General features: G+C 41.0%; 1 protein-coding gene across 4 annotated transcripts in view; it reads right to left on the reverse strand.

The window, feature by feature from the left end:
• SYNE2 (spectrin repeat containing nuclear envelope protein 2) overlaps window positions 1-27,043 on the reverse strand; it is a 225,701-nt gene that overhangs the window by 72,887 nt on the left and 125,771 nt on the right. For 3 of the 4 annotated variants that reach the window (XM_069949162.1, XM_069949163.1, XM_069949161.1), the window contains exons 53-68: window positions 26,773-26,941; window positions 24,962-25,108; window positions 22,989-23,129; window positions 22,727-22,909; window positions 20,633-20,770; window positions 19,823-20,008; window positions 19,274-19,396; window positions 18,733-18,915; window positions 17,306-17,389; window positions 15,230-15,412; window positions 14,560-14,625; window positions 13,155-13,226; window positions 4,396-4,578; window positions 1,626-1,805; window positions 1,083-1,160; window positions 679-761 (exon numbers count right to left, since the gene is read on the reverse strand). In XM_069949162.1, the coding sequence (XP_069805263.1) occupies window positions 679-761; window positions 1,083-1,160; window positions 1,626-1,805; window positions 4,396-4,578; window positions 13,155-13,226; window positions 14,560-14,625; window positions 15,230-15,412; window positions 17,306-17,389; window positions 18,733-18,915; window positions 19,274-19,396; window positions 19,823-20,008; window positions 20,633-20,770; window positions 22,727-22,909; window positions 22,989-23,129; window positions 24,962-25,108; window positions 26,773-26,941 (2,199 nt within the window). The remainder of the gene's footprint in view (window positions 1-678; window positions 762-1,082; window positions 1,161-1,625; window positions 1,806-4,395; window positions 4,579-13,154; window positions 13,227-14,559; window positions 14,626-15,229; window positions 15,413-17,305; window positions 17,390-18,732; window positions 18,916-19,273; window positions 19,397-19,822; window positions 20,009-20,632; window positions 20,771-22,726; window positions 22,910-22,988; window positions 23,130-24,961; window positions 25,109-26,772; window positions 26,942-27,043) is intronic. The other variant, XM_069949164.1, reaches the window with a different exon arrangement.

Raw genomic sequence — 27,043 nt, forward strand, 5'->3', positions numbered from 1 at the left:
CACATTTGGTTAGGTAGGGATGGTTGGGAATAGTTAGGTTACATATTGATTGTTCCATAGATGTGAGATATATCAATAGTTATCTATTATGTATCCTTTTCATATAGGAGACATATAGTTAACATTGCTGAAAACCCAACAGCATCCAAAGATTGAATTTCGGCCAAGAGAGTACATTTGGAAATCTGGTGCTGTATACTGTATGGATATATTTCAAGAGAATCAATTTGGAGAAAAATTTATAACTGGTGGTAGTAAAACAAGAATGCTACCATGATAACCTACCACTGGGTTTCAGGAATAATCTATATTTGCATTCCATCTGTGAATTTCCTTTAAAAAAAAAAAAAAGGCCTGTATGAAGCCATCTTGCAGGTTACCAATTGTTCTCTGTAGTCAGCTGCTTTTAGCGTCTTTTATCTAAAGGCCCCTATACACATTAGATAGGTGTTGGCCAAACCCAACAATTTTGGCAGGATAAGCCATCCACCTAATCTGCATGGTGGCCTCCTGATGGATATTGGAAATGCTGAATTTTAAGGGTCCTATTACATGGGCCGCCTATCTGTGGAATCAGGTGGATATTGGCCTGTGTAGTAAAACCACTACTGCTACTACTACCAAGGAACAATGGGCACTGTCAGTGTGCCACCCTTAAAGTCAGTGTATAATGATTACCTTGGGTAAGATGGTATGTAAGCCTCTTGTGGTAATGTGATCTCAGCAGGATGCTTTTTCTTTGACATTGCTGTGCTTAAAACCTATAGAGGAGGAGGAGAATAAAAGTATAATAACCTGATAACTGATATATACAATAGTGCCTATAGTGCTTACAGCAGCCAGAAGGCCTTATGCATACATCTATATTATAGGTCCATCTTGTATAGATGTGTAATACAGAACCCATAGAAATCCTCAATTCCATTCTGTAGTACATTGGGTAACAGCTTTGTGCCTTCCTCCATGAACCGCTGTTTGTAGCATAGAATATGGCGCCTTATCAGATATACATAAGACTCCATAATATCGGATTGGAGACCCTACATTTACTATAAATGTAATTATGAGATGCAGAATCTTACATGCGTCTTCTCAGCAGGATCAGCTGTTCTAGATGGCAATGGGTGTAGTGACTTCTCCTCCTTTACGCCATTGTGGATCTGTACAAACAAAATATAAGACATTTCATACTCACACATATAGATTTTCTTTTTCTGCTGTGCGGAACCCAATAAATTTCCTATAATTTAAGTGAAGTGTACCATGCTCACTAATACTGGCCATATGTATTAGATTAAAGGGGTTATCCAGGATTACAAACAATGCCTGTCCAGTTCTGCAGCTCAGTTTCATGGTGAATGGAGCTGAATTGTAATACCACACATGACCTGAGGACAGGGGTGGTGCTGTTTTTGCAAGAAAGTAGCTGTGCTTTTTTAATCCTGGATAAACTGTTAGGTGAACATGTCTTTCACTGACAGCTAATATGTATAGCCAACCTAGGAAGATAAATATACAGAAATATGTCCAGGAGAGAAGACCAGATTATTTCATCTGACCGCAAGGTGTACAAAGTCACGCTACGTAGAAGACACTTCTCCTAAGAAATGCTAGTGGCAGAATACCTGTTCACCCATAGACTTGGCCTGCAACATTTCTTGTACATGTTCTAAACTGGCCTTCAGCGCCTTTAACTTCTGAGACAATATTTCTGCTTCTTCCAGTACGGTGACATTTCCTTGTTGTCTGTAGTCGGCATCTTCCAGCAAGAGGTTGATTTTCATTTCGGTTTCTTGTAAGGTTTTCTGGAAATAAAAGTAGCATATGTTATAAATACCGGAGCCAAAACTTTGGCTGTCCGGGCATGATGGGAATTGTAGTTTCACAAAGAGGGGACCTTCCTCTGTGATACTCACATGCCCTGGTGGGTCTCATAGACATGAGTTGCTCCGAGACAAAGGGGTTATCAAGTATCAGAAAAACATGGCCACTTTCTTTCAGAAACAGCAACAGTCCTGTCTTCAGTTTGGTTGTGGGTTCTGCAGCTCGGTTCCATTGAAGTGAATGGGGGTGAATTGTAATACCACACACAACGTGAGGACAGGGGTGGCGCTGTTTTTGCAAGAAAGTAGCTGTGTTTTTATTCTAATCCTGGATAACCGCTTTTTCTGAGTCTGATTTAGAAAACTCATTGTCACATACCCATTATTATTATTATGGAAAATTATTAGTTTTTTTCCATTGATGTCAGGAACCTTTACTCTGTTGATCATTGATGTGGCAACCGCTTTAAATATGTTTTGAGTGGAATATATATATATTTTTTTATATCTTACTGACAACATAAACAGTGACCTTCAACCTAATCTATACAGCATGTGACCTTGTGGACTTGTCATGTCAACCCAGTAATATCATTATATATATTTTATTATACTATAAACACCTGCAATATAATAATAAAATTTATTAATCCTACATGTACAAAGTCTATACAAATAAACATATCTACACTTTCAGTCTTTCTCTGTATAACCAGCAGGACATGAATAATGCCGCCAGTAAATGAGAGCATTTTTGTAGCCGAACAGGTGAATCCGTATTTTAATCCTCAATAGGCATTTTCCATTCAAAAAACGGATGAAGGCAGCAGAAGCTGCATCTTTAGATGTGTGTATGTATTTCATATGCCCATGTGAAAAGCCCCTCAGATTAATGCACTAGTGTGAAAGTGGCGGGCTACATACAGCTGCATATACAGGGGCTCTATGTCTGGCGTATACATCATGAGATCATTGGGGCCGTGTGGGTTGCAGCCTATTTGGATTTGGAAATTTGTAAAAATATATGAAACAAATTAGATTGGATTGTGCAGAAATTCTCATTATTTAATCAATATTTTTAATTGTTTTTAGTAAAGATCCATTTACACGGAAAGATTATCTGACAGATTATCTGCCAAAGATTTGAAGCCAAAGTCAGGAATGGATTTGAAAAGAGGAGAAATCTCAGACTTTCCTTTATGACCTGATCTCTGTTTATAGTCTGTTTCTGGCTTTGGCTTCAAATACTTGGTAGATAATCTGTCAGATAATCTTTCTGTGTAAATGGACCCTAATGGTGCGTTTACACATAGATTTATCTGACAGATTTCTGAAGCCAAAGCCAGTAATAGATTGGAAAAGAGGAGAAATCTCAGTCATTCCTTTATGACCTGTTCCCAGTTCATAGTCTGTTCCTGGCCTTGGCTTAAAAAATATGTCAGATAAATCTGTCTGTGTAAACGTACCATAAATTTAACCTTTCTCATTAATAACCAGAAAAACCTTGGCCAGCTAATCCTTGGCCGCAGTGGTGACCTGCCTGAGCTAATGATTGGCTGTCAGGTAGTGATGAGCGAATAGTGAGATATTCGAATATTCGATATTCGTACGAATATCCCACGAATATTCGAATATTTGATCCTATTAAAGTCTATGGGAACAAGTATTCGATTAGTGAAAAACATCTATTTGACCATTTGGATGGTAAAACCGGAAGCTGGGGGATTTGAACGCTTATCGAATATTTGTCAAATATTCGCGGGATATTCGTACGAATATCGAATATTCGAATATCTCACTATTCGATCGAACAGTATTCGCTCATCACTACTGGCAGGTATTTCACTTTGTCAGGCCAGAGACCAGAATGTAGGGATCTGTTGGGGATTGGGCGCCACCAGATCAGTGACACGACGACTGCTTCTTCATTTTTATCCACTCTACTTTCTTTTTTATTTTATTCTGCAGGACAAACCCTTTAAATCCTTGCCAGCTTTCCTATAGCCCTTTCATAATGTGGTTCTAGGCCTAGGATATGTTCACACAGGACTGAAAGGTAACTGGAAAAATCCACAACAAACCTGCACCATTTCAGTTCTGTGTGTACATGACCTTACAATGGATTTATAGAAAGCAATAATACACTGGGATCATGGTTTTTTTTATCACCTCTTTTTTGCTTTTGCAGCTGCTGCTTGACATTGAGTACTGTATTTTAACCAAATACCCAAGTCTTCTCTTGCTCTGATGGGCCCAGGTTTATTCCATTTCATGTACACGTGTTAATATAATCACTGCGGCCTAGATGCAATACTTTACATTTATTAACTTGATCTGGGTCACTGTACTATTTCACAGTCCCGGACAGTTTTATGTATCCTGCTATATCTTTTTGAGTCTATATAATAATACGTGATGAGTGATACAGTGCAACAATGTAGAAAAGCCACCCGCAGAAGGCACAATGCTGAGGTGTATATAGAGGGCTACTTTATGACTCCAGGGACTGGGTGAGTTTCTCTTTAATACATTCCACATGGGAGGAGCGGCTGTGTGAACTCTGTCCTCTTACCTGATACTCTGTGAGCTGTTCTTCCACGCTCTGCAACATATCTGGGTCCTGTCTGCTCTCGTGCGGTGACAGCGTTACCTTCTGCAGCCACAGCTCCACCTCTGTTACCTTCCCCTGGCAGTCACTCAGGATCATTTTGGGTTGCACGTCAGCCAGCGCTTTGCCGGCATCTCCCAGCTGTTCCTAAAAGAAAACCCACAACAGGTGCATGAGATGGAGCGGACAAAGCCGGAGCCTGCTGCAAACCCTGCAAGGACAGCTAGGCACATACATATGGCGGAGCCCAACCAACCGCTTATTCCCATGTGGAGAGAGGGAAAAAAAACATCTCATGTGATCTAATGTCAACAGGTCCCTGGCAGCTCATCTGCATTTACTCAAGTATTATGTTAGCACAGAGAGTACACGCACCCAGAGCTATTAACTGATTGTATGACATTGTATTATAGGTTACTGGCACATTACCATGCTGCTTCCCTGGTGAATGGCTGATATGTATTACAGGGAATGCCACCCAGCTTTCCTAGAACCCTGAAGGGTAAATCTACCTAGTTGTGTAATGACGGTACTGCTGCATAATTAGACTATGTTCACACACAGTATTTTGGGCTGTAAAACTGCTGTTTTCTTGCTAGAGATTTGCATTTGACTGCCATAAAATTAAGTGTTTACAGCTTTTTTGTTGGATCTTTTTTTCTTTTGCGTATATTTATTATTTTCATCCCCCAAAAAAGTCGGATTTGCAAATTGCATAACAGCAGTTGCTTTAGCACAAAGGGTTTGGAAGGCACACATAAGGAAGTCCGAATACCCATATAGAATCTAATACTTATTGTCATACAGTATGGGGCCGAGATACCAGTTCCATACAGCTGCCTCAATAAGAATGCTGCCAATGTTATTCTATGAATGTACAAGTAGTAGTGCCACATAATGTAATATACTATCATACAGTGACAACACATGCATACATATAGTATTTGGCCATGTTCACATGGCTTAAGACACAGGCCGTTCTGTGACCCGACCGGGTCACAGAACGGCCAGTGTCGGAGAAGATCATCCCAGACGGTACTACGGTACTGGCCAGATGATCTTCATTTCTGATGAGTTGGGATGCAGTCGCATCCGTGTGCGATCCCGGCCGAAGTATATACTATGAGGGAGATTTATCAAACATGGTGTAAAGTGAAACTGTCTCAGTTGCCCCTAGCAACCAATCAGATTCCACCTTTCATTCTTTACAGAATCTTTGGAAAATGAAAGGTGAAATCTGATTGGTTGCTAGGGGGAACTAAGCCAGTTTTACTTTACACCATGTTTGCTAAATCTCCCCCTATGTGTATACACTCCGGTCGGGATTCCCTTAGCTGCAGCACAATGTAAGCAAAGTATTAATCACTACCATGTTTTAAATCTGCAACAACGGCCATGATTAATACTTTACTTATGTTGTGTGAACACGGCCTTAAAGTGAATGTATCGTCTACATTTGTTTCTACTGATTAGATTCTGATACAGGAACACATACTTTTTTTTATCTGTTTCTATTTTCTGATTGTAATTTTTATACATTATATCCATTATACTTTATTATGGGAGCGGACATCTTCTCTGAGGAAATGACAGCATTAAGTGACATGCTTTATGGCAAGCCTCATGGACATAGACACAATGAACATCTCTAGAACCAGTTGTTAGTATGGCACACATCTGTAAGCATGCTCATTCCACAGTTGAGGGCTGATGATATGGTAATCGGTAGTTTAACTTGACCATAAGTAATACAAATGTCTTAATATAAAGTAAAATGAAAGATTAAGATTTACATATTGTGAGCCCCCTCCGTACCCCTTACCCATACTCAGCCGTTACAGCTTCTGTCTAATTTTCTTAGATAATAAAGATAGTCCTCGGTTTATTCTAGCGTGGAATGTAATAACAATACCGCCCTCTGTATCTGCCCATGAGATCACCGGCTTCTGTCCTTACTCAATACTCACAATGATCTTTTATCATCTTCATTCATCCTTTACAAGAATTTCAGACAAACTTGGAGAACAGGTTTATTGTGGCAGCACCGGCCCCAAACAGAAACGTCTTCTGCACTGTGCTTTCCTGTAGCTCTGATGCCAGGATGACAGGGGAAGGTCTGCCCTGACTTACAGGCCTGTTCTGAGAACAGTACTACCGAGGGCCGGCCTGAAAGGCGTCAGGCGATGATGCAAAAGGAAATATTGCACACGGTCTCTTACACATGTAGTATGGATAAAAGCTGCCGTCAGAATGAGAACTCGCACTCATATGCAAGAGGTGGAAGTGTTGTAATGATTAACTAGGTGCAATACTGAAATAGATCACTGCTGCCTAGGTCAGAGATATGAAGCGGATGTCTGAGACTGCTCTGCTGCCACCCATAGAGACTGGGACGGGCACTTGGGCAGTGACTATTGTGTTCAGCAAGGGTAAAGATTCAGATTTCTGTCCTAACACTGTAGGTAAACACCCTGGCTAATGCAGAGAGGGGCTTCTTGACACCCCCTTCATTCCCTACACAGCACCCAGTGCTTAATTCCTCCTGAACACTTACTGCATTGTTAAAGGGGTAGTTCACAAAAAGAAAATCTTTTAAATCAAATGGTGCCAGAAAGAGACAGAGATTTGTAATTTACTTCTATTAAAATTCTATTTTATTATTCTATTAAAATTAAAATCTCCAGTCTTCCAGTACTTATTAGCTGCTGTATGTCCTGCAGGAAGTGGTGTATTCTTTCCAATCTGACACAGTGCTCTCTTCTGCCACCTCTGTCCAGAGCAGCAGCAAATCCCCATAAAAAAACCTCTCATGCTCTCCATACTGGAAAGAATACCACTTCCTGCAGGACATACAGCAGCTAATAAGTACTGGAGGAATTGAGATTTTTTTTAATAGAAGTAAATTACAAATCTCCGGCACTTTCTGGAACCAGTTGATTTGAAAGAACATTTTTTTGTGAATTACCCCTTTTATAGCCACAGATTACAGCTGATCGCTGATCTGTGTGCTCATTGTTAAAGAACTTTTCTAGCACACATGGACTGTCTAGAGTTGAGAACCCCCTTAAAATATCAGCTGTCATGTATGAATTCCTCAGAAACTCACAACAAGCTGTTATTCTGGCAGTATGCTGAATAACAATGGGGGAAGCAAGGACTGTGTGTGGTTGGTAACTTCTGCATTTGCTAAGCTATACATACATACTACAACTGCAGTATTTTCTGTATTTACACAAAGCAGTTTTCAAAGCAGATTTTTAGACATTTCTGTAGATTTGAAGTTTTTCCAAGTATGATGGATTTTTTATTTGAGCAGGAGGTCATAGGCAAATTAGGGAAAAGTATCATTTACCTTGAAACCGCCCGAGAATTTAGGTGAAATCATTGTTTTAAATGAAAAGAAACATGTTACTGCTAGAGTAGGCTTATTGTATACTCAATTATGATGGAGTAAGATAGGACTTGCTTAACTCACTAAGCAGTGAGCTCCCTCTAGTGGCAGCTGCAGGCAGACAGATTTTCATTGTTTAATAGTTTTTTCCAGGATTTTAAATTGATGACTATTTTTAGGATTGGCAATCCATGTGCAAATCAGTGGGAGTGAATGTGTCATGTAGGAATATTGGTATGATACACTTGGCAATCATGCTTTTAAAAACCCTGTCTGCAAATGGAGGTAGCATAAATGTGTAATGCTGCCACCTGTTGGTCATGATAATTATGTCCCCTATAAAGCAAACAGAAGATAAATACAGAAGGGCCAAAGCATAATCTTGCTGCATAAGGCCATTGCCATAAGGGAATATCATTGCCATAAAGGAGGGGACTTGGTCTGTATCATGTTTAGGTTGGTGGAACATGTCACAGTATCATCCACATGATGCAAAAATATCCACAGTAACCAAGGATTTCCAGTAGAACATTGCCCAGACAATCACAGGAATCCTATGCAATGTGACTGGGAAGGACATAGAAGACATGCACTGGTGCTTCAGAATCCACCAGCAAGAAGATATTGGACTCGAACAACGGAGCTGGTTGGTTGAGCATTCACTGGATTTTGGGGGAGTGCTGTAGTGCAGGGCAAATACTGTTATAGAAATAGCTGGAGGTATCAGAGAGAATATAGAGAAGGAAGGAAGAGAAAATGGCTAACGTCCAGCATGTGACTCCTGGCTGCCAGCTTATTCACCCCCTGGCATCAACAGTAACTGCACCTGCGCGGACAATAGCAGCAGCCACAACGGTTTAACACCCACAGGGCGTAGGGAATTGTTATTGTGGTCACTATGGAGAAAGAACAGGAGCTGTAAGGTTTGTTTTTTTTTCGTTTGGCAATAATGTGACAATGAGATTTCTAACTGAGAAGGACAAAACCACAGGATAGGATAAATGTATGATCATTGGGGGCCACACTGACCACTAGTACTTGGGGCGGAAAGACCAATCCCAATGGCAACTAAGCATGCTCACTATCACTCCTCCTCACCTGCATAATCATAGGACCTCAACTCCTGTATTACTCAGTTATAATATTTCCCAGTGCTTACTGTGACTATACAATGGAAGGGGTTGTTATGTTGTTCTCACAGTAAGTCTATCTTGTTTTACAATTTAATTAAAATATGGGAGTGGAATGTCAATTTTACATGTATAGAAAACATAGCGGTAATGCAGTTAAACATTTCATGCATTCAGTGTACACGTCTTACACGTCTTAGTGTTTACAATGTGTGTGTTTGCAGTTCTTTTCATCGTTTTTTCTTTTTTCTTTCATTGAATTCCATTATAAAAAAAAACGGATATGTTTTTTTTTAACGGACACAAAAAGGAAGTCAACTACATTTTTGTGTACGTTAAAAAAAAAAACCAGATCCGTTTTGATCCTTTTTTAAATAATGGAATTCAATGGAAAAGCGTATCAAAACGAATGCACACACAAGGTAACAAGCATGAAATGTGACCAGAATCCATATCACAGAAACCCATTCACTTCAATGAGTGGTGACCAGGCTATGTGACATGGTGGTTCCTTGTCCAGTAACCAGGAATCGACTTGTAGCTCTAGCCTTATGTACTTCACCCTGTGCCCCAGAATAAGTCTATGGAGCTTGCATTAAACCAAATGCACCATGAGGTACATCGCTTCTGTTTTTTGTACATTGACGGATCTGTGACGCAGCTCTATTAGTATTAATGGAGCCGCACCACAGAGGGGAGGGGGTTTTGTCACTCTGGGAGCTGGCAGGCCCTCATCCAATGCTCAAGCCAGTATTGGCAGGCCAGTATTTGCACCTTGCATGGGAACCGGGCAGTGATAAAAAAAAACCCCACTGTGCCAACGGTATCCCCGCACCAGTGCCGATCCGTCAATGTAAAAAAACAGAAACACTGTACCTCATGGTACATTCGCTTTAAGCATGACCAGATACCAGCGTGTTGCATGTCACTTATCCAAGTAAACATAGTCACAAGAGGAACCCATTTAGTTGAATAAGTGTCAGAGTCACGTGACCAGGCAGTGCAACCAGAACTCTCCATGCAGCCCTAGGCAGCAAGCCAGGGAATAAAGCATATAAGTGTGAGCTTTTCCTAGCTTGTTTTAGAGATTGTTTGAGGGTCTGAAGACTCAAGACTGATCAAAACTTTTGACATGTCTCTGCAACACATCAAAAGTTTTATCTGGTGACAGGGACACTAGAAAGTAGATTAAATCCTGATTGAGTCCTGCTTATTCTGCTAAGGTTTATATGGAAAAGTGCTGTTTTATATGGTACTGCACTGGCCTTACACATTGGCCTAGTAGCCAATATAGAGGCAGGGTAGGCAGTTGCTATGGGGCCCATGCAGGAGGGGGGCCCGGGGGAGAAGGTAAGAGTGTGTCCTTCTGCTTAACCCCTCATGTACTGCAGTGGCCCAATGTTTACGTACATGCTGCAACACAAAGAAAGGGTTAACAAGCAGAAGACAGAGATCTCTGCTTCACTGCACTGATAACCTCTGTTCTCCAGCTGGCAATCAAGTAGGAAAATGTGCAGAGCTCCGTGCAGAGATCAGGGGTTATATATATATATATATATATATATATATATATATATATATATATATATGCGCAGTGCTTTGTGTTGTGCATAGGGAGGGGAGGCCCCTTAATATGTTTTGGTATAGGGCATTGTGAATCCTAGCTATGCCCCTGCTAGTAGCATTTCATAAATGGTTCCATTTCACCCCACGGTTATGTCTGGCGAGGTCAAGGTCAGATGGAGAGGGCATTGGTTGCAGACTACTGTTCTATTTGTTATTTTTACATCAAAAGGTGAGTGCACACTTACTTAGAAAAGAACAGTGATACTACGGTATACATAGTGATCCTGGAGAGGAGACACTTTGGGGCCTTTCTTCTCAGACCAAAGGTCTCCCGCATGTACCGATTTTACACTCAAGAGCTAGACGCCACCCTTCTGCTTTATGACTCCTGACAGCGTACGTTACATTATCAGATCGCAGCTCCCATTCCTACATTAAGGAGCGTATTAAATTGTACTCTACATATAAATGTCACAATGATCTTGCCAAATAAATAACAACTTTTGATAGAAAGAGGGTTTTTAAGAGTCGCAGGTCTCCTGCCTGACTTTCTCGTTCCTTTTCTTATCTATATTTCGGAAAACCAAGATGAAGTATTCTCATCACCCTGTTCAAATAATCTTGTTAGCACATCCAACTGAGGAAGGGAAAAATTCAGTGGTGTCCATGTCAAGATGTCTTTGTTGACAGCGCTTGGCTTTCAGTAGGAACAAAGCGAGCGTTGGTTATCTGCAGAGTTTTATTTGGTAAACCTTTGTGTTTAAGTGAAAATAGGAACTAAATGTACCGACCGGGTCCTGACTGATCCTGTTAACATCATCCCTGCCGGAGAGGATCACACGGGGAATGTCTCATCTATGGTTAGTATTTATATATACTGATTATACAAGGTGAGTAAAAAGTCTCAGGACGCCCATTATTTCAGAAACCAAAGGGAAAATGACATATATCAATACCTCAGCAAGTAATAGGTGAGGGGCACCATCTTTTCGGTAGTATCCAGAACATGGCTGCCATCTTGTAAGCCACTGTATTGGATCAAGGGCAACTTTTTCCACTGGGAAGATGGTCATGTAGCATAGCAAAAATCTATTGTCGCAATCAGATTTGCAATATGTCTTGTGGGTCAAAAGTTATGTTGTCTATGATTAACAACTGATTAACAAATTCAATGCTGTCCCTGGTGCTGAACACAGAGCTGAAGTAACTTTTTGTCTTGAATTACTTTTTAACCGCAAAGAGATATTGCAAATGATTATGGCAACCAATGTCTGGGGCAATTCTGTCCTGATACTTGAATTCTGTCCGATACCTAATATCCTACATAATCACCTTCCAATTGGAAAAACTTAAATCTTAAGCCTTAATCCATTATGCATCTTACAAGATGGCAGCCACATTACAGACAAAGCCTAAAGGATAGGCCCCCTCACTCATTACTAATGGGGTATTGACATTAGTAATTTTCCCTTTCCTTTTTAAAATAAAAGGGGGTCCAGAGACTTTTGACTCACCCTGTATTAGTCATGATGTTTCTCTACAGTAGCAATTATTTATAACGCTGGCCACAATGTATTCATTCAACTTAAATTATGATAAAATATACTGATAAATTAATTGAGTTTTATCTACTAAAACTTCCACCAAAATGCTTAATACTATATATATATATATATATATATATATATATATATATTATATATATGTACGCAGAACAAAAAAATGCTGTTTTTATGTTTATCCACCTCCTAAAACATGAATAAAAAATACCCAAAAGGCTTCCAATGAGAATTTAAAAATAACAACTCATTCTGAAAACCACAAACCCTCATTCAGGTTTATCAGTGGAAAAATAAAAAAGTTATTAGAAAGCCTTTATAGAAAGATAAATTGTATACGGGTCAGAGTGCAGTAAAAGCCGGCAGCAGTATATAGATAACATAAGAGCTAACACCATACACATACACACACAGCTAAAGGTCAGAGCCATGTCTCCCCCTGTAGAACGATCTCTGCAAAGGTGTAAACAGATGTAAACATATTGCAATACTGTACAGTAGAAACCACGGCACTCGTTTTTCATGCAAGAATAGGTGAAAGTTTTATTTAACAGTGTACACTGTTAAATAAAACCTTCACCTATTCTTGCATGAAAAACAAGTGCAGTGGTTTCTACTGTACAGTATTGGAGGTTGAAGAACCCATTTACCACTGAGCACCGGCTCTACAATCTAAGGCAGAGGTGTGCAGCACTGATCCAATACATGTAAACATATTGCAATACCTGACCCAGTCACCTAATAGTTAATAGTCAAAGTTGCAGCACATCTGTATCACATCAAACATTTCCAAGGAAGAGCAGATCAGCAGCAATCCTTTCACCCCCTACAGGCATGTCTAGGAATTGCAGGTTGTGACTTAATAATTGGCAGTGTTGGGTTTAGTTGTACTTTGTTGGAAGACCTCTTAAGATACCGCTACTGTCCCAAAACTGAAAGCCTATACACAATTGCAAGAAAAAGCCATCCAAAAACCATGGTGCAGTCGTTCTAAAAGTGACAGACCATTTAAAGTGACTTTAGATTTTAATCTAATAGAATGTTGTTTTAGTTTTTTTTCTAAAGGAATAGTTGTACCTGAGATAAAGAAGGAACATCAGTCACCTCCTCCTCATGATCAGGCTTGACTCCTGTACTGTCCTCTGCTGCCTGTAAGGTTTATTAAAGTACAGTAAGTCTTTAGACTAATGTATACTTTAATTAAAGGTGTCATTTACCCCACAGCACGAGGCCAACTCGTAGTATGTGAAACCAAGCCACGCACTGTGTGACGGGAGATGTTACCTACACATCAGTCACAAGTGACAAACATGTTCAGCCGCATATTTGCATAATGTGAAGGCTGAGAAAGGGAGGAAGAGAAGCCAGGTAATGAATGGTTTCAGGAAAAGCTGCATCTCCATTGCCTTCTGTCATACACACTGATGCATTGTTTAATATGGGACAGACGACCAGGAAAGAATGGAATCAGTACTCGTCTGGAGGGGTAAACTGCTCATCTTTTAGAGGATAACTACAGTCCATAATACAACTGTCTCCTGTGTCCAAACCACAGCCCAATAGTTTTTGGGACTAAACATTTACAGCAGCTGAAAGTAGGGACTCCATAGGGACCTGATTCTTTGGCGTCCCCCCTATAAGAAAAAAAATCTAACCACACTCTAGAATCTACAATACAATGTCTCCCAATGTGCTCACAACTCCTTTTCTGCTCTCTACGCTCTTGAGGATCGGTACTGGCAAGCTTGAAACATATACCACATAGTATTGAGGAATTTCCAACATTACAATCAAGTCCCATTATACGAGTTAAAATAATTTAACCTAACAAACAGTATGATTTATCCAATCTGATTCTTTGGTTTTACCTGGTTGGCACTGGTTATGTCCCCTGGTAGTCTTCTTGTAACAAGAGGAGCATGCACAGTTCTCCCTGTCCAGTTAGATGGTACGTATGTGGTTTTTGTAAAGTAGTCTCGGTATACCAACCCCTTGCCCTAATCCACAGCTCAGATGTACAGGAGGCAGCAGGGAAATGTAGTTTTGTAGGTTTGAATAGCAAAGTGGGCAGTCTAGTGCTGTGAAGTGCTGGACAGTATGGTCAGCCCTCAATTGACTGCCAGTCCACAGAGTGAAAGAGAGAACCAGTATGAAGTGGATGGATGCATTGTCAACGTCTATATATATCTGTGACTTAAAAAAATATGGCTGCTGGGACAACCCCTTTAAAAAAAAAAGCCACTCGCATTACATAATTCACACTGACAGAAATGATGAGACATTTTGTGGCTATGGGGAGCACATAATGGATTCTTGGTAACTAAGCCTCTGTTGTTTACCTCTCCACGTGGTCTGTTCTGTACTATGATGTGTCTGGGACTATATAACTGTAATAACAGGGCACATACATATGACTAAACCACTATGTTATGACTAAAAAACCCATAAACTCTACAGAGGGATGTTCCCGAAACGTTCTTACCTCTACAACCAGCGTAGAGTCTTCTGTCTCCTCCACTAATGATGGCAAGGTATGGGAATCCCTTCTCTGTATCGAAACACAACAAAGGCATCTCAGAGCCATAACCATGGGAACTACCTGCCCATTATATTTACTATACCAATACATGTACAATCATAATACAGTCTACTAAAATACTGTACATCCTCACTTTGCAAGACGGCTCAGGCTTCCAAGGGCCTACTAGAGGGAATTATTCCAAAAACTCAATCTAAATAGCATTTTTGCCATAGAGGAACCTGCTATGGGTCCTAAAGAAAGGGGGATGGCTTCACCGTTAGGCGCTACTTATTGGGCGCTACTTATTGGGTTCAATGGATTTGCTATTGGGTAATTCTGCAGGAGTCATCCCCTAAAGGAACTGGAATGTTTGCAAGTAAGGAGAGGGAAAGTGGCCAATTGTCCTTGGAAATGTTCCCTCTGTCTTGGGTTCCAAAACCCTGTACTATAAGTCTAGAAGTCCTTTTTTCAGATATATAGGAAATCCTGCAATTATTTCACATGATTATACCATTAACTAAGCTTTTGATGGACCTCACCATGGCCCAATATGAGTACCATGCTCCATTATTAGACAGTGTCTGCTCAGTAATCGAACCACATGTACATTTGCATATGAGATGTTAGTTACCTCCATCTGGATGGGGTCCTTGCCTTCAGTTATTGGAGAAAGCATGGCCCCTAAGTCCTGGTCATGTGGCTCCAACCTTATACGTTCCAGCTGTTCATTAAGTGAGTCCCGCTGGGCAAGTAGAATCACTTCCTTCTTTTGGTTTAGTCTCTCCATTTGTTTCTTCATATCTTCATTCTTCTCCTAGATAAAAATAAGAGCAAACTGTTAACCACGTGTCATAAGTAGAGATGATCGAACATCGGAAAATCTTAGGTTCTATAGAATGCGAACCTTGTCGAACCTTCTACTTTTGATTCCTGATGCCTTCCCGGTCCGTGGGGAAGGAGGAGACAGCCCGGGTACTGCCTGGAATTCTGGGATACAGCCTATTACCTAGGCTGTATCCCGGAATTCCAGGCGGTACCCGGGCTGTCCCCTCCTTTTTCGATGTTCGATCATCTCTAGTCATAAGTTGTCTAAGGGAGCTTTATTGTTTCCCTAGGAAATACCAGAGTTTGTCTGGTAACAAGTTCTGCAGTCGGAGGTGACCAAGTTAAATCTCCATGATCCTGTGGGAGGCAGCATAGTAACTTTTTACACTACACAATGGCCCAGGTTTACTATCTTAATGAAGCTTGAGTATTAGACAGTTCTGGTAAATCTAGACCACAGTCTGTAAGATGGATAGCTGATGAACACATACTATCGAGACAGACCACACTATGGGGCCCTTAGAAAGAGGGGGCCCATTTGTGATTGGTCCCATTGCTTTTGCTACCAATAGTAAACTGTGAAGGACTCATCTCCCTAAAAACTCAATGTCAATGGTAGACTCGGCAAAATGTCTGAAATATTTTTGCGCAAAATCTTTTCTCTTGTCACCATGTCTGTGCATCACTTACCAAGGGGGTGGGCAGGGAGAACATGACATGGCACAAAGGGGGCATGCAAGCAGGTAAGCTTGACGCCAGCTCAGAGCTGGAATTATTGATAAGCATGCATCTATCAAATCTGGTCTGGGTTACAGGGGCGACTTTTTAGTTAAGACTAATGTATGGATGCACCAGTCTTAATAAATTCCCTCCTAGGTCTTTGGGGGCAAAATCAGATGCCATAATAGGAGACCTTTTCCCATCTTTGCTATGGGGCCCCCTTTCTTTTCTGTAGGCCATTGCTACCACCATTACCACACATGCATGTATTAGGGTCACTGGTTCATAGTAATAAGAGTGGAAAGTATTAAAGGAGTTGTCTCATTAGAGACAGCCCTTGGTAGACTGCAGTCACTGCATTGATAAACTGATCATTGTGCACATGCATCTTGGCATTTCTGACAAACAGAAGATTTTCCCAGAAAAAAACTTTGTATAATATGGTCGCCATTCAAAGGAATAGATTGTCCATGTAATCCATGAATGTCTTGACTCCACCAGGGCCAAAGTCACTTCTACTGAAAGGCCCCTCCTAACTGTTTTCTTAAAAAACCCTCTTTATGATGTCTATATACAAGGCTGTACAAGTTAAAAAAAAATTGTTTTCCATTAAAAGCTCTTTCTTATCTATTGGATATAATTAGAGATGAGCAAACCTCGAGCATGCTCGAGTCGATCCGAACCCGAACTTTCGGCATTTGATTAGCGGTGGCTGCTGAACTTGGATAAAGCCCTAAGGCTATGTGGAAAACATGGATATAGTCATTGGCTGTATCCATGTTTTCCAGACAACCTTAGAGCTTTATCCAAGTTTAGCAGCCCCAGCTAATCAAATGCCGATTGTTCGGGTTCGGATCGACTCGAACCCGAACCCGGTTCGCTCATCTCTAGATACAATGTATTGTAGCCACCACCATGAGTAAGGCCAACCTGCAGTATCAGACAATACACAGTACAGTACACTGCAGCCTGGTACCTTGAAGCCATATTAGCTATAGTCGCACAATGTACAGTATGCCATTCTCACTTACTAAGAACAATTACTGCTGCCACATAGTGTAAACTATATGAAACATCCACATAAAATAAAGAGCGTTGGCATAGGATTTAGATCTCATGAATATGTTTGCTGTATTATGTAAGGACAGAATCTGACATTTACCTTCATATCTGACAAATCCTCTCTGGAAACTTGTTGGGCTTTTTCATGCTCTTTCTCCAGCTCTGACATTTCACTTATGATCGGCTGCAAAATATGGAAACATGTAAAATGGAAAATGATTTGTCCCATTGGATAAATGACTACTATTAACGACAAGCTCCATGGTTACAAAAAGTTGACCGTAATTTATGGTAAATGGCACCATTACTGCTACTTTCACTGTTTCCATCTAACCATAATTTGTAACCTTATTACTGCAGGGGAAACCCTGAACATGTTTATTTTATTCTTGAGGAACCCCTTTGTAATAAATGTTATGGGGTCTGATCCTAGGTGACAAACCACTGACAAAAAACAGCAAGCAATACACCTTCACCTGCCTATACATCTTCAATAATACACCAACAATGGGCCGACAGTTACTCCTCTATACATGAATGCTTGCAAAGGCTAATCATTCATGTGTTCTCTATGAGGAGGGAAGGGGTAAGTTGCTGCCAGACTGCTCTGGCACTGGCTTACCCCTCTGAGAACATAAGTGTCAAGCAGTGAAAATTTATCATACCCAACCCCTATCTTTACTGACATCATCTGTCAGGGGAGACTCAGCAGCCCCTATACACCTTATACTACTGACTTAATGAACGTATTAGAGCATTAATTCCATCAAAATGTTGTCATTATTGATATTAAAGGGGTATTCATCTCTAACAAAACTTTTAATATGCTATTGCCCTTGGGGAGAACATAACAAATGGCATATTCTTACCTTTCTGCACTCCCTCGTATCCTCCTACATCATTCTTGGGTCCTGGCGGGCTGTCACTGCCAAGACGAGTCTGTCTCAGAACCACTTCTGAGACCTGAGGATGATGTTGGATTACACTGGGGGAGTGTGGAAGGGTAAGAATAGGCCATTTATGTTCTCCCCAAGGGGTATAGCATATTATAAGTTTTGTTTGCATGGAGTACCCCTTTAAAGGGGTTGACCATTTTATACTAAAATTGTTCAATATACAGTATTAGTAAGTGTACTCACTGTATATACAGACAGCAGCTCCCTGTGTACCCCAGAGAGCTAAAATCAGACTCCCCTCCTCCAGGCTGGGCTGCCCTGCTCTGGGGTGGGTCTACCCATAAAATGGCCGACATGGAGGAGCATGTGACCATGCCCTGTCCCCTGTGTCCACCACTGAGCCTGTATATGCCTATGGTGGACAGTGGGGGCGGGGCATGGTCACATACTCTTCCATGTCAGCCATCTTATGGACAGACTCATCACAAAGCAGGGCCGCACAGCCTGGAGGAAGAAAGTCTGATTTTAGCTCTATGAGGTACACAGGGAGCTGCTGTCAGTATATACAGTGAGTACACTTACTTATACTACACACAAAATTTTACTACAAAGTGGCCAAATCTTCAGTTACCTCTAAGAGTTGATTTTGGTCCATGATAACTTTCTCCAGCATTTCAGCCTCTCTCAGGACCACTACCATTCTTCTGAATACGCACAGCGACTGCACCCCAGATTCTGATAAAGGAAGTGTTGGCCTATATGCTTCTATCTCAGCAATCGTTTTTTTGATGTGATTTATGTTATCCAGCATGACCTGAAATACATAGAAAACAAGTGAATAATGTATACACCTTGTCGATGGGGAAGCCTACTTGTACTGAAGTCAGCTCTAGTGTACCAATTGGTGGTCAATGTCTAAACCTGCACAAGAGCCTTGAGACACCACTGAGCAAACTAGAGTCTCCTCTAAGAGGGAGCCATTGTGGAAGGCACATAACAGGATTCAAAGGGGTTTCCCATCAGGGTTGCCAGCCTCCGTATTCTAACAGGACACTCTCATCTCTGTTCTTGAGATTGTAGGGGGAAGGGGGGGATAGGGCTAATTTTACTCTGCTACAGTCCATGTTTAGTTTTGCCGCTAAAAGTCTTTATGTATATTACACACATCCTACCTGTCCATGCATGTAGTGATCATTGGGTGTCATATCATCAATGTCATTAGATGTCAGAATGGTTTTAATTTTATTAATGGTCCTCTCCATCTTCTTTACTTCGTCCTCTATGGCCAGCACCTCCTAAACATGGAGACAAAGACGTGTTTATATATATATATATATATATATATATATAGAGATAGAGAGAGAGAGTGAGAGAGAGAGAGAGAGAGAGAGATGAGCGAACCTCGAGCATGCTCAAGTTCATCCGAACCCAAGCGTTAGGCATTTGATTAGCGGGGGCTGCTGAACTTGGATAGAGCTCTAAGGTTGTCTGAAAAACATGGATACAGCCAATGACTATATCCATGTTTTCCACATAGCCTTAGGTCTTTATCCAACTTCAGCAGCCACCGTTAATCAAATGCCGAATGATCGGGTTCGGATGGACTTGAGCATGCTCCAGGTTCGCTCATCTCTAGAAGCGAACTATAGTACAGCTGTATCAAATGTTGTTGGGTTCAGTATATTTCTATATTCTAAGCACTCAAAGGATGAGGGCCTTACATGAGTTATGAGTTGGATGGCTGGGAGAACTTTCAGGATCCTTAGCTTTAGATCCAACACTTGTTTTCTTATGTCACTGATACGTTCCACAATGCTCTCCGTTTCAAAGATGGTAGCCAGCTCACTCAGCTCCGAATGGATGGAGTCAAGGAGATGCTGCTTCTGTTCTGAGTCATCCAGTGCAATCTGCTCAGAGACAAGCAAAGATTATTCTCCATCAGTATCATCGGGAACCTTACCATACTGAGCCCTGCTGGGGACAGGGACTGATGGGAATGGTGACAATCTTTGTGCAGTACTCACAGTGGCTGTCATGTTTAGAAAAAAAACAATATTAAATCTTTACTATTATATACTGAAAAAATATGGAATAACTAGAGCTCCACTGTCTTCCATAGTTGGTATGGTCAACATTACATATACAAACAGGAAGATTTACAATAGTTCAGTCAGTTTTTCCATAGACTTCCTGCATCCTTTTTTCAACGTACACAAATACATGGTCGACCACATTTTTGTGTACGTGAAAAAAACAAAACAATGTGTTTTAATCCTTTTTTTTTTATAATGGCCAAAATGGATGCACACAAATGCATCCGTTTTTCCATCCGTTTTTTGCAAAATGGGGGAAAATTGCAATTGAAATGAAGGAAACTTTAGTTTCCACGAGGTATAATTCTTCTTATCTGAAGCCTGTGCAGCATGTTAACCGTTATACTGGCCCAGCAGGGCATATTAACATTGGTTTAACCGTATTTTAACATAGTCTAAGATATAATAAAAAAAATTATATATATATATCTTTCGAACCTCCAATGCAACAACGTGCTTGTTCAGGACTTTGGCAGAGCAATCCTTCATCTCTTCATTTAGCAGGGTATCTGTGTTTTGTATCCAGGTCTGGATGCTCTTCAAGGTGTCTTCATATTCCTCCAGTTTACTCGCTGCCTGTTAAGACATTTTTGGTCAATGCTGTCTAATATATAATCTTTAGTAATTTAGGTTAATCACCACACCACCAGATTGGCCAGACATTTTTCCATGAAATAATAATTAATATTTTTTAATAATTTTGGTTTAACAATTATTACAACTTAAACAAAAAATATGTAGAATGCTAACAATTTGTCAAATGGAATAATAAAAAAAGTCCAGGAAGATCCATTTTCATATATCACTTAAGGGAATTCAGAGCTGATGGAGAGTGGTCCTCAGTTTAGGACCCTCAGAATGTGGCTTGCTCTGAAAGGCCCGGGCACTGCAGGGAAATGTAGCACTTACTGTCCAGTTCATCTATAGAATACAGATGATTACTGAAAGCCATAGCAAAATTTACCTTTGCCCATTTGTTTTTGCCTATATCATGCTAACTCATCACCAGAATCCCTGCAGTGTAACTTGTTTCTAACCGGCTCAGCTGCATCCATCCATATTGAGTCCTTCATAAATGCTGCTGGATAATGTAACCTCCCCCCCCCCCCCCCCCCCCCCCCGACCACCAGGAAATGAGATGCTCTGCCTTATAGACAGGGTTTAAAGGGAACTAATCATGAGAATTTAGGGTTCTGAGTTACAATAGTGATGTTGTGAAGATTGCTGCAGCGTTTCCTACCTTATAAACTGCTTGTATGCTGTTGCCTTCGTCTCCCGCACTGTATGCAAATATGCGCTAACTAGTAATGTGGGTGGCATCTCTCCCTCAAGTAGTCACAGGTCCCTGGACTCTAATAACTCCCTTCTGAGCTTTAATCCTGACTCTCTGGGTGTAATTTCCAGGCCAAGATCCTGCTACATCATTCAGAGGTGGGATTACAGCACAGAGGGAAGTGATTTCCGCCCTGGAGCCATGACTATTGAAGGAGAGACATCACCATCATGACTAGTTAGGACTGAAATGCATACAGCACTAGCAGAAACAAAACGACATTTCCGGGGGGACAGAAAAAAGCAACTTATATGGTAGGAAACTCTGCAGCAAGCTTAAGAACATCATTATTGTAACTTGTAACCCTAAATTCTCATTATTGGTTCCCTTTAAGCGCTCCAACATGCTGACTTCATGTGAACTACACAAGTACGCCATCACCTATCACAGAAACATAGAAGAGTCTCGGCATAAAAGATCCCTTGAAGTTGACCATAGAGTCTGCCCAGATGATCTTTTCTACCAACAGTCTAAATTCCTTCTGGCAACTCTGACACCTCAACTTCCTTCCTCATAAAATTTTGCAACCCATGTTCACATAAAGAGTGCTGCTGAAGAGATCATTTCTGCCTTACCTAAAGAGACCAGGAGTGCAGTGATATGGTAGATGAATCCACAATGATTAGCCGCACGGTTATACCAGTTCCCTGATTCACACTGCCTGACTCCTCTATCTGCCGATTCTCTAGTGTAACCTATGTGATGAAGGTAAACACTGACCTTCCCTGTGTCCTGCTTGTAAGAGTTGACAGGGAGATTCCTTACATAAGGAGATTGACTGAAGCTGCATCTCATAGGAATACACTGAGACTTTGCAGTGGGAGTTAGGGGACTGATGTGAATAATTCCTCACTTACGGCACTTGGATAAAACTCCTCTGCAATGTCAGAAGCAACATAGGAAATGTAGGCTGCATTTGGAGGAGGGCAGTCAACCTATAAATAACACATCAACTAAAACAAGTATGTGCAACACAAACACATCAGCTTCTATATTATTATTTAATAAGGACCTATTATGCACTACATAGACAAAAATAGAAATCTGGTAATATCTATGTCTATAAAAATAGCTGCAAAACCAACACAAAAAGCAAACACACTGTAAGAGAATGGTGTGCTATTGTAAAATAAAGCTGGCAAAACCGGACAGCTGTGAGACAACTACAAATAAAGGAAAATACACGCCCCAACACTCACCTTGTTCAGATTTGCAGTCCTGCGTTCCACAAGGTGTGTGACTTGCTGGTAGTGACCTAATGGTTCCATCAGTTTATCCATCCACTCTTGGGCCTGGCTGGGGTCTTCTTCAGCCATCTCCTGAACCTCAGCCTCCAAGGCATGCAGTTTAGACAGCCACGAGTCCACTTCATCCCAGAGTTTCTAGAAAAATAAAGGAGTCACAATTGTAAAATGGTTCATCGTGTTGCTTTCATGCTCCCAAGAAGCTCTGTGTCCTTACATTCTGAAGTTCTTTGGCTTGTTGGATATCTTGACTTTTTTCTGTTAAGTGGACTTCAATACTTTGCAGACCGGATTTGATCTCCTCCACTTTTCTGTTCATTACGTTCTCTGGAGAGTTCTGCAAAACTTTGCTTTGAACCTAAAAAGTAAGTATTGATAGATTATTCCCAATATGCACCCAGCATATTAAATGGAGATGGGTCTGTCAATGGCAGCTCATGGTCAGTTTCCATACAATTTTTGAAGTCCTAGGTGCATTGCCCCCTGGGAAACATGAATATGCAAAAGAAGAGCCAGTGGAGCCTCATTGAAGAGTCTTAAAACACAGGACTAGCCAGATATCCATCCGGGAAGGACCCAGCCAAGGGGCAGCTCCAAAACCACCAAAACCACCATATTAAGTGGCCCTATAAGTCAATGTAATGACAAGGGATAAACCAAGGCTAGGTAACCATCCACATACAGCTGTTTCGGGGTGTTGCCCCTCATCAGTGTGGAGCAGGATTCTGGCTAGGTGGAAGCAATGCCTAGTAGAGCCATAAGAGAAACAGATTGCTGATCTGAGGGAGACCAGCCAAACGACAACACTGCCGGCTGCTAGTGAAAGCGCTCAATGCAGTGAAGTCCTAGGTGCATTGCCCCCTGGGAAACATGAATATGCAAAAGAAGAGCCAGTGGAGCCTCATTGAAGAGTCTCAAAACACAGGACTAGCCAGATATCCATCCGGGAAGGACCCAGCCAAGGGGCAGCTCCTGTTAGGAAACCACCAAAACAACCATATTAAGTGGCCCTATAAGTCAATGTAATGACAAGGGATAAACCAAGCCTAGGTATCCATCCACATTCAGCTCTTTCAGGGTGTTGCCCCTCATCAGTGTGGAGAGGGATTCTGGCTAGGTGGGAGCAATGCCTAGTAGAGCCATAAGAGAAACAGGGGGCAATGCACCTAGGACTTCACTGCAATGAGCGCTTTCAGTAGCAGCCGGCAGTGTTGTCGTTTGGCTGGTCTCCCTGAGATCAGTGATCTGTTTCTCTTATGGCTTTACTAGGAATTGCTCCCACCTAGCTAGAATCCTGCTCCACACTGATGAGGGGCAACACCCCGAAACAGCTGTATGTGGATGGATACCTAGCCTTGGTTTATCCCTTGTTATTACGTTGAATTATAGGGCCACTTAATATGGTGGTTTTGGTGGTTTCCTAACAGGAGCTGCCCCCTGGCTGGGACCTTCCCGGATGGATATCTGGCTAGTCCTGTGTTTTGAGACTCTTCAATGAGGCTCCACGGGCTCTTCTTTTGCATATTCAAGAGATATAGTTTAGTGTTGCCCTTACACTAGGGTATGTGGACAGCAAAGCAAGGGGTCTGTTTGTCTGAATCCCCATTTAAAGAGCCGCTAAATAAATCAGCTTCTGCCCTGCTAGACTCAGCAAGCTTATGTACAGCATGTTTATCCTTGTATTTGAATAAATATTAATAAGACATTCTCATGGTATTGCATGTGAGGGATTAGATTATACAATCTGCTAATTTCCACAGCCAGAATTGTGGCTCTTTGGTGAGCTATGTAATTGGGACAACCCCTTTAAATTTAATATGTCTGCACCCACCTATGGTGGCCTGTTCCAATAGTCACAGAAGTGTAGAATACTATAAAGAGTTTGTATATAGAACTCATTATACTTTCATGGGGTTGTAGAGGGTAAAAAAACACAATATATTTTTTTAACAAACAGTGCCCCACCTGTTTATAGTTTTTTTCTGGTACTGCAGCACAGTTTCACTGAAGGGGATAGGGCTGAGCTGCAATACTACACTTAACCTGTGTGGTGCTGCTTTGAAGTCATGTTTTTCTAAACCAGTGCAACCCCTTTAAAAATATGTCTGCCTCTCTTGTATGTCAAGAACAAATATTTGCACCTGTTCACCAAGCCCTTGTGTGATGACTACACACAGAGATATAACTTACCTTCTGATCCATCTCTTGCAAATATTCTTGACATTCTTCAACCTGTGAGAGAAGTTCGGCTGGAGCGAGTTCTGCATATCGGGCACTGACTTTTTCCATGACAAGTTTAGCTGTTTCCTTTTGGGACTCAATCTCGTTCTGAATCTCCTGTATGAAATAAATAGAGTGTTACAGTTAGTAAATGGTCACCAGTGGAATACATTCTGGCTGATGCATTGAGCTGAACATGGAAATTTCATCCACCCATGAAACCTTGCTGAGCGAGTGAGTCTGAGTTCTTGCTTTCACCTTAGGTGATGCTTTGTCGAGAAGAAGAAAAAAAAAAAAGCATTTAAAAGAATAAACACAATAGAGGTCCAATAAGCAGTCAGCTTGGTGACAGCCGTGTCACCTTTCATTTAATTATACAGATCAATAGAGCTCAGCACTATCAGAAGGAGACTTTTCTTTACTGGAAAGAATAGAAGTCTTCTTCTCCTGAAACCAAGCTTAACCAGAAGCTAGGACGGACAAGATACAAACGCAATCTGATGACTGGGCCCTTGTTACAAATCCCATTCCCCAGGGGGCGATATTCAGGTGTAAACAAATAATCACATTACTCTTATGCAGCTTCCTGAGACATCTGAATATTAAAATGTACTCGGACTAGTGAAGCGTTGATGCTGAACAGGTTTGGCGCTAAGCCAGCCGACTGGTTGGAATGTAGTCCGGGCTTCAGTGTACTAAACCTCCGTGAATTGCTGCTGATCTCACGTGTGATAATTTTATTCCTAAAACTGGAGAGGTTTTTGTGTGACCCAGGGTATCTTATTTAGAAAAAACATTTTAAAATACTTTATTATGATATTTTGTAGCTATAAGAGTCACGATCTATGAGCAAAAGCTAAAGGCAACTACAGTGGGTGTCACCTGTACCTGGAGGACTGGGTTTTTCTGCACATTATCAGACAGTCTATTAATTCCAATGAAAAGTGTGTATTGCCTAAATTCTCCTGTAGTGGTGCTGCAGGGAAATTTAACAGAGTACAGCTAATCACTGGAAGTCCTAAAATTAGGACATTTTGTGAACAATCTTATAACAAAAAAGAATAGTTCAAAATGGATAACCCCTTTAGGAAGTTTCAGCTTCAACATGCCGTTATTTGGCTGTACATGCAACTCCCTATCTATGTTGATTATAGTCATGTATATATATATTTATATATATATAGGTCACCAGGTGAGTTATAATAACCAATGATTAGGCATCACATAACAAAATCCTTATAGTGCACTCTTCTATCAGGTTGTTCCTTCTAAATGGCCATTCACAGCTCTAAGGGTACTATTCTACAAAGCGATTTTTCTACAATTAGTGATAAACTATCTCAAACAAACGATATAGTGAACGACCAGAAATTGTTCACCCATTTACAAGGAACAATGATCGCTACTTATGATCGCTCTTACGGTCGTTCTGTCTTCGTCACTACGTTCATCGCTACTGCGAACGACTGAACGACGTCTTATTACACTGAGCGTTGCGTGAAAGATTTGCGAACAATCCACAATAACAATAGGTCCAAATTCTATCAAGCGACCAATGTTTTTTCATTGGTCGTTTAATCGCAATCGAACGATCTAACGATTTTTAGAACGATAACTGTCCCGTGGAATAGGGCCCTAAGAAAGTTCCACCTCAGGCAGTCTGATTGAGTTTGAATTAAGCAGCAATGCACATGCTCGGCCACTACCAAAGACCCCAACCAGTCAAAATCTTTGAAACGTTAATGGTAGAAGATAACACTTTTTCCTACAGTAGCTCATACCTGCAATGATGCTCTGGTGGATTCTGGGTCTCCTTGGTCCGAGTTCTCCAGTTTAGAAGACACTTTTTGAAGGGATTGTCTTACAGCATAGATTTTGCCTTTCAAAGCTTCTCGATCCTCAAGCTCTGTGTGAATTTCTTCCTTCCTTTTTTGACAATTTTGTAGAAGTCTACAAGATAAAATTATCACAGTCACAGTCCACTCTACGATGGGTTCCAGGTCCTGGACAGCACAAATGATTTCTAGTGAATGATCTATACTCACAATATAA

The sequence above is a fragment of the Dendropsophus ebraccatus genome, chromosome 13 (genome assembly GCF_027789765.1).
Source record: "Dendropsophus ebraccatus isolate aDenEbr1 chromosome 13, aDenEbr1.pat, whole genome shotgun sequence".
NCBI classification, from domain to species: Eukaryota; Metazoa; Chordata; class Amphibia; order Anura; family Hylidae; genus Dendropsophus; species Dendropsophus ebraccatus.